General features: G+C 35.0%; 1 protein-coding gene across 1 annotated transcript in view; it reads left to right on the top strand.

Annotated features, from left to right (window-relative positions):
* The window catches only part of LOC123685502 (dynein axonemal heavy chain 1-like), an 88,972-nt gene extending 78,370 nt beyond the window's left edge, over positions 1 to 10,602 (top strand). Inside the window, exons 53-60 of the mRNA XM_045625225.1 lie at positions 1,538 to 1,904; positions 5,224 to 5,521; positions 6,911 to 7,197; positions 8,209 to 8,477; positions 8,990 to 9,216; positions 9,522 to 9,703; positions 10,138 to 10,267; positions 10,329 to 10,602. Coding sequence (XP_045481181.1) covers positions 1,538 to 1,904; positions 5,224 to 5,521; positions 6,911 to 7,197; positions 8,209 to 8,477; positions 8,990 to 9,216; positions 9,522 to 9,703; positions 10,138 to 10,267; positions 10,329 to 10,543 — 1,975 coding nt within the window. The 3' untranslated portion in view covers positions 10,544 to 10,602. The remainder of the gene's footprint in view (positions 1 to 1,537; positions 1,905 to 5,223; positions 5,522 to 6,910; positions 7,198 to 8,208; positions 8,478 to 8,989; positions 9,217 to 9,521; positions 9,704 to 10,137; positions 10,268 to 10,328) is intronic.
* The last annotated feature ends 6,200 nt before the right edge of the window (positions 10,603 to 16,802 follow it).

Raw genomic sequence — 16,802 nt, 5'->3', positions numbered from 1 at the left:
AGTTGATATGAAACGTTGATTCACTATGGGACATAAGAAGTGCGTTTTTTGTGGAGAAACTTGCGAATTGAGTGAAATATCGTATCACTGATATGTTTTCATTTCCGCGCTTCATGTCAAATTTGATAGTTCATATTGGGGACAAAATTTGCTTACTGAAAATAACATATGCTCCCTCTATCTATGTTTATTACTCTGAGATTTGAATCCATGCACTATGTCTAGAATAATTAGAAGAGTTTCTTCATCTACCCATCTTTGTATGATAAATTACTCATGTAGATTCATATCAACATGGTTTCTGTCAAATAGAACATAAACATAATTGTCAAGTGTTTTAACACGAAGACGTAACATGGCTATGTTGCCATGCCATCATATTAATTTCCTCAATTTACAACGCAGTATATGACATAGTTGTAGAGCTCACTTTCAATTTGAGCTAGGTCCCATAAGGTGAGCTTTGCAGAAAAACTGCGCATACAGCTATGCTTGTAATGGATATTTCCCTCCTGTCAAAAATTCTATGTATATGGAGAACAATTATCGAAAATTACAGCGAATATTTCCCTCCTGTCAAAAATTCTATGTATATGGAGAACAATTATCGAAAATTACAGCGAATATTTCCCTCCTGTCAAAAATTCTATGTATATGGAGAACAATTATCGAAAATTACAGCGAATATTTCCCTCCTGTCAAAAATTCTATGTATATGGAGAACAATTATCGAAAATTACAGCGATAATTGCATTGTAGGAAGCGAAACTGCACTGCGATAATTGTTCTGTTCATAGATGCATAGTTTCTATGCATCTTACACAGTTCTAATCTATGGCAATTCCATTCTAAATCAGTTTGACAAGTAATGTAACAGTTTATTCGGGAAATATTCCCCCGAATTACACTCGTGCATCAAAATGACCGGATAATTTCGCATTCCAGCGTGTTTTCTTTGAATAACTGCATTCGGTCATTTTCATTTTTGGAGAAAGAGCCCTCCACCTTCGGTGTCGGGCTCTTTCTCCAAAAATGAAAATGAACTCATGCAGTTTTTATGACAACACGCTGTCATGCAAAATTATCGGTAATTTTGATGCACTTGTGCAATTACCTACGATAATTGCATTATAGGAAGCGAAACAGCACTGCGATAATTGTTCTGTTCATAGATGCATAGTTTCTATGCATCTTACACAGTTCGAATCTATGGCAATTCCATTCTACATCAGTTTGACAAGTGATGTAACAGTTTATTCGGGAAATATTCCCCCGAATTACACTCGTGCATCAAAATGACCGGATAATTTCGCATTCCAGCGTGTTTTCTTTGAAAAACTGCATTCGGTCATTTTCATTTTTGGAGAAAGAGCCCTCCACCTTCGGTGTCGGTGAAAATGAACTCATGCAGTTTTTATGACAACTCGCTGTCATGCAAAATTATCGATAATTTTGATGCACTTGTGCAATTACTTATGATAATAAGCAGTCTTGATCATCGAAGCTTGGGCCAATCAAATTTGTAATTTCGTTCCAGAGAATCGTTACCTGAGCCCTTCGAGTCCCAGTTGAACTTATTCCAAAGATTGCTGATACTGAAATGCCTACGACCGGATAAAGTCACTAACGCCATACAAATTTTTTTGGCGCATGAGCTTGGCCAGAGATTCGTTGAGCCTCAAACATCTGATCTAGGGGAAATGTTCGCCGAATCGAGTCCCTCTGTTCCCCTAATTTTCGTGCTGTCTACCGGCACTGACCCAGCAGCTGATTTGTACAAATTCGCCGAAAGGATGAAGATGGCCAAGCGGATGTCCTCGATTTCCTTGGGTCAAGGCCAAGGACCTAGGGCCGAAGCTTTAATCAAGAGTGGCTCTGATTCTGGCACGTGGATTTTTTTTCAGGTGAGTGGTTGCTGAACATTAATGCGAATTGACTCTAAATTGCGCTTTCGGTTTCTACATGCTTACGCAGTGGCGTAGGTAATGGAGCTGCTTTCGTGTTGTGACGCACTGAGAGTCTTCAAACCTTGAACTCTTTCCATATTCATATATTTCCATATATTGAATTTTGAATGTCAAATTTAATCACAGACTATTCCGCACAATTAGAAATTGTGAGTTTTTTTCATTCAAAGTTCTTCCTCGATTAGTTTTAACATATCCATTTTAGGTATAGGGTTTGCTTGATTAACTACCCATCTTTTTGTACGTGGAATTGACTGAAATAATAAAAAATATAGAGTCTCAGATGGAAATCTTCAGTTTTGATGAATTCGAGTTGTCTAACTTCATGATTTTTTGATAAACACCCTGTACATTTTTGGACCAAACCGCATACAGTATAATAATGAAAAATATAAATAAATAATATATAAATATGATAATTATCCTTGAAATCAGAGTCTAGCAATTATATGGGTATATCGACTCAATTTGGAGTAGAGAAAAAACCCTTTTTTCTACATTCATGCAAAAAGCAAAACTTTATTGAACTATATTTAGTGGAAAAAGAAGTTCTTTATTGCACTAGTGCAATAAAGTTTTTATTGCACTCATCTGTCATTCTACTTCAACGTGCTGATGGAAATCGTCGACAGTAGCGGAGGGATACGTAGAGGAATCACATGCAAACAAACTCAGTGTTGCAAAACAATTTCAGCCTGAAGGAAATAACGATGTACAGTTACCAAGTACTAGTACGTTAACAGCAATAACAAATCAAGAAGTGGATTTAAAAAGTACTTCACTACGAAATATTCAAATTGAAAATTGCACCAATTGTTCATTCACTTTCAACATTGAGGGTAAAAATAAAGTTTGAGTTAAATTGTTCGTAAGGTATTGGTTCCTGTTCCAATGCAAATCGATATTAATAATAAAGTATTCAAGTTGCGCTTTTCATTTTCCTACACCTAGTGCCGCACCTCAATAAATCATTTTTTGCTTTTTGCATGAACGTAGAAAAAATGTTGTATGCAACTCGTGCAAAAATTGTTTTTTGCACTAGACGTGTTGTCCAACTCGGCCTAACGGCTTCGTCGGACAATTTCACGTCGAGTGCAATAAACATTCACTTTTTGCACTTGTTGCATAAATAACTATTTTCTCAACCAAGCTTTCGCAATTTTGTTCTTGCTTCATCAGGGTTGCTAAAATGAAATTAAAACATGAACCTCAACAATCATTATAATGGAGATAAATACTACGTATCTGCAGAATCAAAAATGAGATAGTTTGTTTCGAAAAAAACTTCTTCTACAGAAATATTGAGAAAAGTAGTGGTCTGTTTCCGGTATAACCGGAAGTTGTGGAGATCTGAAAATATTTTAGGGAGAGAGATCATTGTCTCGAACCACAACATGCAAATTTTCAGCACATTATTATCATTATAGTCTATATTCTATAGGTCCACCTCAATGATCCATACATAAATTATAGCTATTTCTCATTTCATTATAAGTTGCTTTATTCAGAATAACAGGGTTCACTCCGTGAATGCCATATTTACTGAACTCCTAATCGGATTTTGCTCATTAACAAACTTTGCTGGATTCGACATCTGAACCTGTCCTTTCAAATTTCTCGATTTTCCAATAGAGAGTTATCGTATTTACTCACCGACATAATTGATTTTTTTTTTCAATTTTGATTTAATTTAATTCAATGAGGATATCAAATAACACTTTTCTACATTAATGACTTAAATAAATCCTTTAACAACCCTAAAAATTTCTGTCACAAATGAAATCGCTTTTTATCCTTTTCAGAAGTATATAACTTGATACATAAATTACTTATCAAGCTGCAGAAAATCTAAATTCTAAAAATACATACATTGTGATGAAATGATATAGCGCTCTGTTCGGGAAACGAGCGGCAAATGTTCAAGCACATTTCGAGACCAATTGATGATTTATTCCAATAAAACGCACTTAACAACAAAAAATATTCGATAATCTCCTTAAGTGGTTGTCAACGATGAATTCGATGTTCGAGTTTGGATAGTTGGATTTAATGTCAGTCATTGGAACATGTAAATAATACCTATGTGGCTACAATTTCAATATCGTTTGATAGGTATATAGTTTTTATTTATCGTTTTTTCATTTGGGATTTTCAGCAACGTGATCATTTGATTTTTGGTTTGGTTTGATGGGAGAGTATTTTATATTGTTTTGGCCAGTGGATATTCATTAAATTATTCGATACAATTGTCTTCTGGATTCGAACTCCTAATGGATATTCCATGTGATGAATGTTATCAAGCTGAATCCAATTGTTCTCTGGATTCGACCCTCTCATTAAAACGTCAAAGCGAATTTCCATCAGCTAATCGACTTTGAATAAAATATTTGGTGTTTATTGAAGAGGTTAATTAAAAAGCCAATTCCCTGACACAGAATGTAATTGTAGCATGACAGAACGCAAATGTCACTCAATAGCGGACCGGTGGTGCACATAATTTAATGGTGCTATAGCTGATATCTATGCGAACCGTATGTTACCGTCAAAGCCTATAATGATACATTTTCAACAAGCACATTTTTTCAGTTAGTTATGAAACACCAGTCACTTGAATGTATGAAAAATACTTAGCGAATGTTAGTTTTGTTAATTGTAGACCTTCATAAGAAAAACTGGTCACAAGATTCTGATCAACGCTGGTTTCCAAGTTAAAAGGTGTTCGAAGTAGACATAGCGATAAAAGCTACAAATGTGATATTCTTTCGAATCAAGGAACAAATTTGAATTGGTTTTTTCGCTACTCTGCAGCTGTAAAGGCTATTCTCCATTGATTCGATTGACTTTTCATAAGATAAACAAACCATCAACTTTGGATAGTGTATATTGTACAAGCTTTTTTGGTTTCTTGAATACTTGCGTCATCAACTGAACATGAAATCCATAGCAAAGGTTGGTTGGAAAATGTTTGATATGCCGATATCACGAAATACATTGCAAGACCTTTAAGTTTATTTGCATTTATAGCTTTTTTCGTTATGTCTACTTTGAACACCCTATAATTTGAGAACCAGCATTTACCATAGTCTGATCAGCTTTCCTTACCAAGTGCATAAAAGCCTACAAAAAACAATAATAACATTTGGAAGTAATCGGTAACTATTTTTAATATATTCCTTTAGGTGCTAGATAATTAGGCTTCTTTGGCAATTTAAGCATGATTCATATCCATATTCTAAAAACATTTTTTTCAATTTAGAATTGTCATTTGGCCCCAAGTTGGATGCCACGCCTGGAATATCTCATAGAAAATATCGAGCCAGAAAACACCCACAGAGACTTCAGACTCTGGCTGACTTCAACTCCGTCTCCACATTTCCCAGTATCTATATTGCAGAATAGCTCAAAAATGACTATCGAACCTCCCTCTGGTATAAAGGCAAACCTGCTCAGAGCCTATATCAGTCAAGTGGCAGAGTTATCTGATTTTCTTCAGTCGGAACACCCTAAGGCACCGCCTTTCAAAATGTTACTCTTCGCCCTTTGTCTCTTCCATGGTGAGTAAACAGAATCAAGCACCATTAGTGTATACTTATTATAATGATCCCTTTATGATTTTACTTCATTCATAATTATGGGAACATAATATTACAATTGCAACAACTGCCAATGGACTAGTTTTCATTTTTTTGTTAAGGATTAATTCTAAAAATTTAAGTGAATTGAAACAAAAATGTGGAAGAATCATTAAAATATCTCTAGAAATGAAAAAGTTATGGGACTTTGAAGTTGCGCTTGGAAGAATAATTTCATAGTAGGTGTAAGTGTCGTGACGTCACACACTAGACGACTGGTATTCGCAGAGTGCTTACGAATTCATTGCTGTACAATCACTTGTGCCGTTCGTGTCGTGTTTTGTTCGTTACACGATGGCTGAAATAACTTACTATATACATACATATAAATTACTTTTTTCTCTTTTTACTTTTTACTCCTCACATAAATATGTTTTGCCATTGATAGTCTTCAACAACCAGTACTCAACTACAAACTGTTTATGAAACGTTTTTTTAAATAAATCATCGTTATAAGTTGAACCATGATGAAGCTAACTCAAAAGTAGATACTTACTCGAAAAGTTTAACTCCTTTTATTTCTGCACTGACATAAGATGGATTTGAAGAAAAAAACTCCATCAATGCGAATATATTTATTTTAGGCAAATTGTCACTTTGTCCTTTCACGAAGGCTTCTTCCATTATGGTGACATAAAAACAAAACTCGAGTTAAAACTACACTGTACAACTACAAACGGCGCAAGAGCCTTGGCGCGGCTAAGTATTTAAACGTAATTTATGGTGTAGCGATCACAGGCAAGAGCCGTGACGTCACAGACCAAAGACGTTCCGCGCTAAAATACGTAAATTTAAATAATATATTTCTCAGTCATTTATTGATGGATTTTCAAAATTTTTTCACTGATTTATCAGTTTTGCTCTATATTTTAATTCTATCGTGTCAAATATAGTATTATCAACATCACTAAACTAGTCCATTGTTTAGATCTGCAGTATCGAGAATAGGCATAGCTTTGATGATAGCCAAACTTCGGAACGAAGACGGCACTTGAAGAAGAAGAAGATTATTGAAACAAATTGAAATTTTGAAAAAAACTAGATAATTTTTCTCGAGGCAGCCTTTTCTTCTGGACTGAAGATACTGACTGGAAACCTCATCATGTTGTACATCATAACTCGATATTCGAAAACCGTTTTTATTTGAGAGGTCTCTATCTAATAATTTAGGAGATAAAACGATTTTCATGAACAAATTCAATTTTTACTGATTACTGAAATACAAATCGAACAATTCCAACCACCTTGCTTCGTCCCTCGAATAATTCAAATCTCATAAGACCCTCGTAATATTAATGGCTATTTTTCCAGCCGTCTTGCTGGAGAGAAGAAAATTCGGTCCCCTGGGTTTCAACATTCCATACGAATTCACCACGGGAGACTTGAAGATTTGCATATCCCAATTGCACATGTTCCTGCTGGAATACGATCAAACGCCTTTTAAAGTGCTGACCTACACAGCTGGTCACATCAATTATGGCGGCAGAGTAACTGACGATTGGGACCGAAGATGTCTAATGAACATTTTGGGAGACTACTACGATCCAAAAGTAGTGGCACCTGGTTATTTCTTTGATAATACCAAAGTTTACCGTCAGGTAGGATATCCATTGATCTTCCAAATTATCCAGTAATGAGTTTTAAATTATAGCGTTTCTCACATCGTCAACTTTGTATCGAAAATTGTTTCCTGTATGTGGAACTGTTATGCAACAATCCCAATATGTGATACTGCAATTACTATTTCAATAATTCATCCCAAACTTATGCTTTACCTTCGACGCTTGTTTCGGTGTTAATTACAGAGCTGCAAACCTTTACTTATTTTGGAGGTTATGTTCTGTTCATCAATTTGGAGAGATTAATTTCACATTATCTGTATCACTGCAATTATACGAGCAACAAAAAATGAGGTGTAATTGCAGAATTAGAAAATATCCATCCAAATTGTTTCACCTATCAGTGGCGTACCCAAGGGGAGTGGATAAGGGGTATATTATCCCCCCCCAAGAGGAATATCCATTATATGTAACAACCTTATATATCACAATCTTATTATGAGTAAGCAAACTTCTTTGGAAAATTTCTTCAAAAGAAAGAAAATTTGAATTTTTTTTTCCTTATCCTCCCCAACGCTTATGTCTGGGTACGCCACTGTCACCTATAGATATTAAAAGTTCACTCTGCATTAATGAATGTTCTTAATTGTTTTTGCCTACTCATTATCGCGCAGATGAAGAAGACCTATACATTGTCAATTTTTCTGATATTCTCCGATGTAGCACCAATCTTCGAAAATTGCCCACGTCACCCTGTATTAGCCTAGAAAATAGTAGATATTGACTTGTGCTATCTTGTATTACAATGTCCTCGAATAATAAACATTCCAGTTCATTAATTAGAAGTAGAAACACATGATCATTATGTTGCACCGTCATTGATAGAATAATTAAAGAGAATAGACGTGATAATAATCATAACTGCATTTTTCTGACGATAACTAGGTTATTTTTAATTCATCGACCAAACTTTTGTTGTTAAACATAACATACGCTTCTTGAAAAAAAATCCAAAAGGAAGTTTCTCATTTCTTCATGTTTTGTTTCAAGTTGCTCAACGATTCCTTGTACGTAGACTACTTGGATTACATAAAGTCACTTCCCATAAATGACGATCCAGAAGTTTTTGGCATGCATTCCAATGCGGATATTACTTTTGCCCAAGCGCTCACAAACAGCTGTTTGTCCACATTACTGATGCTGCAGCCCAAACAAGTTGGCGGTGCAGCAGCAAGTCAAGAAGAAGTAACTGGCAATGCTGCCAGAGACATCCTAGGGGAGATGCCTCCATTGTTCAATCTGGAAGAGATAGCGAAGAGGTAGGTTCTTTGGTATTTTTGATGCAAAAATTGTGGAAGAGTATGCCAAATTTATTGTGGCTCAATGTTTGGCCCAGTCAATAATTTTGGCTAGCAAGGATATCGGTGTGATTTATCTTTCCCCATTCTATTGTTATTGTAGTTTTCACTTTGAATCTCTATAGACTCAAAGCGAATAGTATACAGTGGTGTCACCTACAAACTAAGCAATCTTGTATCTATTCAATTTTGGTACGTCTGATATGTATATGTTAAACAGCAGAGGCCCAATGATCGATCCTTGGGGTACTCTGATTTAGATTTCTCTTATCGTCGACCTCTAACCATCTATATTCACCCTGAAGTTATCATCCAGGTACAATTTTATCAACCTCCTTAGTTTGGTTAAGAATTTCAACATTCTCATTGCCTCACCGGTGTCAAAAATGAATAATTTTTTCAATGACCTTCTGATCATCTTAGACTGATCGAATAAAATATTCACCTCTCAGTGGCACTTGACTTCATTGCAGATACCCTGTGCTTTACGAAGAATCCCTGAACACAGTGATAATGCAAGAAGCTATACGATACAATAAGTTATTAAAAGTTATAACTGATAGTTTGAAGGACTTATTGAAAGCTTTGAAAGGATTAGTGGTGATGTCTGAAGCCCTTGAAAAAATGTCGAGGAGTTTATTCAGTAATCTTGTTCCCGTAATGTGGGCATCTAAAGCATATCCGTCCTTGAAACCTCTTGGTATGTTTTTATATTGTACTTATTTTTTTCTTTTAAGAGTCTTTTAGACACAGCAGAATTTTATTACTGAATGAGGACAGTTTGAGAAATATTTTCCAAATCAAATAAAACCTCTGAAAGCTAAATTGGAAACCATGCCTAGAGTAGTTCTAATGATATCAATTCAAAACAATATTTTATATGTTATCTTTATATGATTTGAGGAAATATTTTTTTATTTATTTTTTTTATATTTTTGATATTGTCTATTTTTTTTGAGGGCCATTTAGGTGTACTCTATGTGTTAATTATTTGAATTTTTTCAGCTGCATGGGTATCAGACCTTCACGCAAGAATTGCTTTTTTGAATAAATGGAATAACGAAGGAATACCTCCAGTATTTTGGATTTCCGGCTTTTATTTTCCTCAAGCTTTTTTGACGGGAACGCTTCAGAATTTTGCAAGAAAATACGTAGTTTCGATCGACACAATTAATTTTGCCTTCAAGGTGATTAACTTCAACATAATATGTTCGTTTCGATTCGAAATAGGTATTCGTGATTTTAAACTTTGTTCGATCTGACGTTGGTTACGTTTGAGAAAAAATAATTGAAGGAATACAATTTTTAAGTGTTTTGCTTAAATTAATTTCGCTTTCAAGGTGATTAACATAATTTAATCATTCGATTCTAATTCAGGATTTTATGTTCGATCAACCGTTGGTTATGTTTGGGAATAAACAATTGTGAGAAAACAATTTTTAAGCGTATGCTTAAATGCAAAGATATAATCGGTGGAAAATAAAAAAAATTTAGGGTAACTTGGCTAATTTTTTTTTCACTACGGTGTATAAATTAGCAAATGAACCATCTTGACCAGACCCCTATGTTTTTTCTTGATCAAAAATTATTGAAATTGAAGTTCACATTCCTATGACTTTAGGTTCTGAGTGAAAAACCACAAAAAAGACCGCCAGATGGTTGCTGCATTTGGGGACTTTTTGTTGAAGGCTCTAGATGGAATTTTCAAACTGGTCAATTAGATGAATCGAATCCCAAAGAATTATACACAGGTCATTATTTTCATTTTTCTATTTCCTTATACTTTATCAATTAGTTTGATCAATTTTCCAGAAATGCCTGTTGTCTGGCTGATACCTGAAGAAAATCATAAAAAACCAGATAACGTCTACAATTGTCCAGTCTATAAAACCCTGACAAGGGCTGGAACTCTTTCTACAACAGGCCACTCGACGAATTATGTTTTGGCAATAGAAGTGCCTACCAATAAACCTGAAAGGCACTGGATCAAAAGAGGTGTAGCACTCATATGTGCTCTAGATTATTGAAGTGATAGACAATAAATCCTAATATAAGCATAATAATAAACAATTTATTCTTAAAAAAACATTTTTCTTTCATTTAGTCCTTTTACAGATCATTAAAAATAGTTTGTGCATCAACTAGTTTATTAATGAGACCGCCACGGCTGGCTCGGATGTAGTCCAATCTGGACGTCCAATTTTCGATTACTTTTTCCAACATTTGTGGCCGTATATCGGCAATAACACGGCGAATGTTGTCTTCCAAATGGTCAAGGGTTTGTGGCTTATTCGCATAGACCAATGACTTTACATAGCCTCACAGAAAGTAGTCTAGCGGTGTTAAATCACAAGATCTTGGAGGCCAATTCTCAGGTCCAAAAGTGAAATTAGGCGGTCACCAAACGTGTCTTTCAATAAATCGATTGTGGCACGAGCTGTGTGACATGTTGCGCCGTCTTGTTGGAACCACAGCTCCTGGACATCATGATTGTTCAATTCAGGAATGAAAAAGTTAGTAATCATGGCTCTATACCGATCACCATTGACTGTAACGTTCTGGCCATCATCGTTTTTGAAGAAGTACGGACCAATGATTCCACCAGCCCATAAAGCGCACCAAACAGTCGGTTTTTCTGGATGTAACGGTGTTTCGACATACACTTAAGGATTAGCTTCACTCCAAATGTGGCAGTTTTGTTTGTTGACGTAGCCATTCAACCAGAAGTGCGCTTCATCGCTAAACAAAATAAAATGGACGTAGTGCGCGATACGTATTCCGCACAGAACCATTATTTTCGAAATAAAATTGCACTATTTGCAAGCGTTGTTCAGGCGTGAGTCTATTTATCATAAATTGCCAAACCAAACTGAAAATAAATCACTTGACAGCTGTTAAATCGGTCGCCATCTTGAACAGTAATGTCAACTTAAAGTTATTTACCTCGAAAAAAAACACCAGTTAGTAGCACGTCGCTTGAGCTCAGGCGGAGGCCGAGTCTGAATGTGTAGGTGTTCACTACTGGTTATTAATTGTGAAAATTGTGTGACTTCTCAGTTTATTTTTAGCTATGCTTGTCATTTACTGTGAGGGTGTTCTTTAAGGATATTCTTATTCTTTTGTCACCCAGGGAATGACCGTGGAAGATAAAAAAAAAACCGAACGATTGTAGAAGGCAGCGAAGTTGACTCCTAGTGAATTTGAATCTTCATCATATAATTCTTCCACTAAACTCTCGGATACTAAAGAAAAACTTGTGGAGAAAACAAAAATTTTATACTCATAAATACAGCTTTATTATGAAAATGAGATCTGAATCTGAATCGACACTGCCACCCCTAATATCTTATTTGAAAATGAAAGAAACGAATCCAGTGATGTATAAATAAAATCCGAAGGTCATTCAGGGAATTGAACGCAGTTGGACATCGTAAAGGGACAATAGATCAATTTTAACAAAGCATGTAAAAAAATTCGCAGAAACTGCATTTCGGATGCTAATTGCAGGTTGCTCAGCAACAAGGGAAAATTTCATTAAAAGGATATGGGGCTGCAACCGTGACCGTTGAGGTCAATTTTTTGATATCGTTTTTCATCGTTAATGGCATACCTTCTTCTTCACAATGAAATACTTATCCATTGATTTCTATTGAATATACTCGTTTTTTTATTTTATCGAAATGGAACTTCCTGTTGGAAAACCCTTCAAATGGCTATTCATAGTTCCGAGATTGTGAACGATGATTTTTCAATGAAATTTGTTTAATTATCATTATCAATAACTTCTGAAATAGTTCGTCAATGTTTGATATTTATCAAATAAGTTGTCTGTAACTAAGATGTCTAAAAACCTGGTGAATACACTGATTGATTAGATTTTGTTTTGCCAATTTCGGGAATATTAGTTTAGCTTCGTTAAGTCAACTGTAGGTAGCGCTATTAACAAATTATGACAGATTTTTGTAATTTCAAATATTTGAATGTATTCTAATGAACGTTTTGTGAATATTTCACTGCAGATGTACCGAATGGAGATGACTTTTCACTGTTTTCTTCTTGAAATTCCTAGGAAGTACAAATATTCACAAGATGATCATTCCTTACACTTTTTTTTGGACAAGATGCACTCTAAATTATACAAGATATAATATCGAAACAACTAGTTCATTAAAGTTCAGTTACCTTTGTTTTCTTAGATTAGGGCCTCACACGATGAAAATTTTGAAAACCTCTAGTGCTATCGTATTTTTCCCGTCATTAGTGAATTTTACATTTTCTTTCGCCACAGTGACATTGTGTTCATTCTTCATATAACGAGAAGTTAATAAAATACATATTACAAACGTTTATTTTACATAGGAAACTGATCCTCGGAGTTCATCTGTATCTGATTTGATACTTTATACATCAATCAAATTTAAATCAAAATCAATGGAAGAATATCGAAATAATAAATATGCCATTACGGCACCGCCATGAAATAAAACTAATATTCTCAATTTGGTCGAATGTGATTGCATTCAAGAATTGACAAGTGCATACACCTTGTTTTTAGACATCCTACCTGTAACCTAGCTCTAGCTATGTGCGTCATGTTTATAAATATTTATATGAAATTAAATATAATTGAACATAGATCATGAAGTTATAAAGTGTTTTTTAAAATCCGCCCAGGTTGAAATTCGTCATTGGAATGACTGTTTCTTCATGAATTTTAATATATCGTAATATCACCATGAAAATTTATTACTTATTACATGCAAAACAGTCAATGAGCGTCTTCTTGAAATTTATCGATTCTCAATTTTTCATACCTACTCAAATTGAGGAACAAACTTTACTTTCGTGTTCGAATTTTCTAATTGTTTTCCTGCATGGAAAAATATATATTCTATCGAGACACGTAAAGTAATTAAAGCATATTAGTGGGAAATGCTAAAATAATTGTTCGACATCAGACAATGACGAAAACAGTGGAAATATCTATGCAGTTGTTGAAATTGTGATCGGAAAAATAGTTTTTCTGGAAGCGTTAACACCCTACAGCACGAAAGTTGATAGGTCTGGGGACATAAATAGTTTTTTCTAACTGAAAAATGAGCACACTGAAACACCCTGTATATAGGTTCATAATTTACACATATTAATTTTTTTCAGATGTCAATACATACTTTTTTTATTTTCAACTTGGAAATTGTCATCAGGAACTGTATAATAATGATAATTAGAGAAAAACGCAGTTACAATTGGATTCATAATTCATTATGCATCTTGCAACTTTTTTTTTCACCTATCGTAACGTTCAACAAGTCTCATTTCCGTAATCACAATACTATTGGCATTGAATAACTGGTCGTAATTTCACTACTTCATGTATTCCTTTCCTACTACCATACAAATTGAATTTGAAAAAAAAAACTACGCACTTCTACCACAATTATAGGTGATCAAAATATGTAATCAAGTTTTTCTATATCGAAAGAAAGCGAATTGATCTTAATATTACATATTCACAAGTTTCTTAAAATTACTCTGCCAACGGATGATGTTCTATGGTTCCTTGTAAAGGGTGTTTTTTTAGAGATATAGAACTTTGAATTGCAATAAAACAACGATGCATTATTCGATTGACATGAATTTTATTTATCCGCGAGATAATTTTGTGGCATTACATATTGAATATGATTTCTGGCATATGACCGCCACGGCTGGCTCGGATGTAGTCCAATCTGGACGTCAAATTTTCGATGACTTTTTACAACATTTGTGGCCGTATATCGGCAATAACACGTCGAATATTTTCTTCCAAATGGTCAAGGGTTTGTGGCTTATCCCCATAGACCAATGACTTTACATAGCTAAACAGAAAGTAGTCTAGCGGTGTTGAATCACAAGATCTTGGAGGCCAATTCACAGGTCCAAAACGTGAAATTAGGCGGTCACCAAACGTATCTTTCAATAAATCGATTGTGGCACGAGCTGTGTGACATGTTGCGCCGTCTTGTTGGAACCACAGCTCCTGGACATCATGGTTGTTCAATTCAGGATTGAAAAAGTTAGTAATCATGGCTCTATACCCATCACCATTGACTGTAACGTTCTGGCCATCATCGTTTTTGAAGAAGTACGGACCAATGATTCCACCAGCCCATAAAGCGCACCAAACAGTCAGTTTTTCTGGATGTAACGGTGTTTCGACATACACTTGAGGATTAGCTTCACTCCAAATGCGGCAGTTTTGTTTGTTGACGTAGCCATTCAACCAGAAGTGCGCTTCATCGCTAAACAAAATAAAATGGACGTAGTGCGCGATACGTATTCCGCACAAAACTATTATTTTCGAAATGAAATTGCACTATTTGCAAGCATTGTTCAGGCGTGAGTCTATTTGTATTGGATTGCCAAACCAAACTGAGAATAAATCACTTGACAGATGTTAAATCGGTCGCCAATTTGAATAGAAATGCCAATTTAAAGTTATATACCTCGAGAAAAACACCCGTTACATACTTCAATCAAGAGAGTTTAGATCTGCAAGGAACTTCCCAATCCGAATACCTGTACCAAATTCAACCAAAATCGGACTATTGGAGTAAAACAAATTAATAAAAAAATAATTGTTGCCATAAAAAGCATTTTCATTTCATTCGGAAAACTTGTTATTTTAAGATTTGTCATAAATTGCAAGAATCCAATACTCTTATGAATACGTTATTACGGCATGTTGCAAATGAAATGTGGTGGTTAATAACTTTAATTTTATAATTTTTCCCTGATTGATTACAGCAATTTTATGGATTTTTAAGGTTCGTTGAATATATTGCTAAAATAGTATGATTACACAACCGCATTATTATAAGAGAATAATATGTATGTATAATGAAGAAAGTGCAAGGAATCAAAGGTACTTCTACCGGTGCATTAACATTCTCAAAGCACAAAGAGTTTCTCTCATTACATAACATTCTTTATTGATGGATTATACTTCGAGTGCATCATTTCTGATGTAGGTAAGTATCATAACTGCACCTGCAATGATGCCAATAATTCTTGAACAAGTATTCTTATTCCAAACTTGTTAATCCTTGTCATAACGGTTTTTCTAGTAGAAATGATACAATCTAAAAATTGGATATAAGTAATGGCTACACTGCATAAATTCGTTTCATTTGTGTTCAGCAGTTTTTGGTTTATGAATTGTTGAATTTCTAAATCAGTGCTCATTTGGGAATACTGGAAATGCTATTCAATAACAAATTTCATTTTTGGTTGAATTGTTATGTAAAGAACAGAATTGCAAAATTTGGAAAATCCACAGGAAGTTATTGAGATATCATAACATCCGGACAAATATATGATTTTTAATTTTTTTTAATTTTTGAACTGTATCATCACTATGAACAATCCTATGCAATCGATGAAATTTGGCCTTGTTTTCGATCGAGTTGAGGTAGACCAACTGGGTGTAAACACGATTGCATTCCAAAGAGGACACGCAATGCGATACCTTCAGGGTAGGTTTGAGGTCCATATTGACCGGATTTCCATTTAGATGTTGAAACATAAGGACCATAAACACTTCCCTTTGCTATTGTCCATCTTTGAGGCTCACTCAAACTAAACTGAGGCAACTAATCACAAAACTGTCAGAAAAGTTTTTGTAATACGAAATCTCATCTTTCAAACGCCATCTAGTGAAACCCAATCGGACCAGGTTGAAATTAAGTTTGTAAAGGTTGTTTTTTTTAGAGCTATAGAACTTTAAATTGCAATAAAACAACGATGGATTATTCGATTGACATGAATATTATTTATCCGCAAGATAATCATGTGGCATTACATTTTAAATATGATTTCTGGCATATGACCTCCACGGCTGGCTCGGATTTAGTCCAATTTTCGATGACTTTTTACAACATTTGTGGCCGTATATCGGCAATAACACGGCGAATGTTGTCTTCCAAATGGTCAAGAGTTTGTGGCTTATCCGCATAGACCAATGACTTTACATAGCCCCACAGAGAGTAGTCTAGCGGTGTTAAATCACAAGATCTTGGAGGCCAATTCACAGGTCCAACACGTGGAATTAGGCGGTCACCAAACGTGTCTTTCAATAAATCGATTGTGGCACGAGCTGTGTGAAATGTTGCGCCGTCTTGTTGGAACCACAGCTCCTGGACGTCATGGTTGTTCAATTCAGGAATGAAAAAGTTAGTAATCATGGCTCTATACCGATCACCATTGACTGTAACGTTCTGGCCATCATCGTTTTTGAAGAAGTACGGA

Source organism: Harmonia axyridis, chromosome 7, assembly GCF_914767665.1.
Source record: "Harmonia axyridis chromosome 7, icHarAxyr1.1, whole genome shotgun sequence".
NCBI classification, from domain to species: domain Eukaryota; kingdom Metazoa; phylum Arthropoda; class Insecta; order Coleoptera; family Coccinellidae; genus Harmonia; species Harmonia axyridis.
Note: the sequence above shows the minus strand (reverse complement) of the source record. Positions and strands in the feature narration are given on the sequence as shown.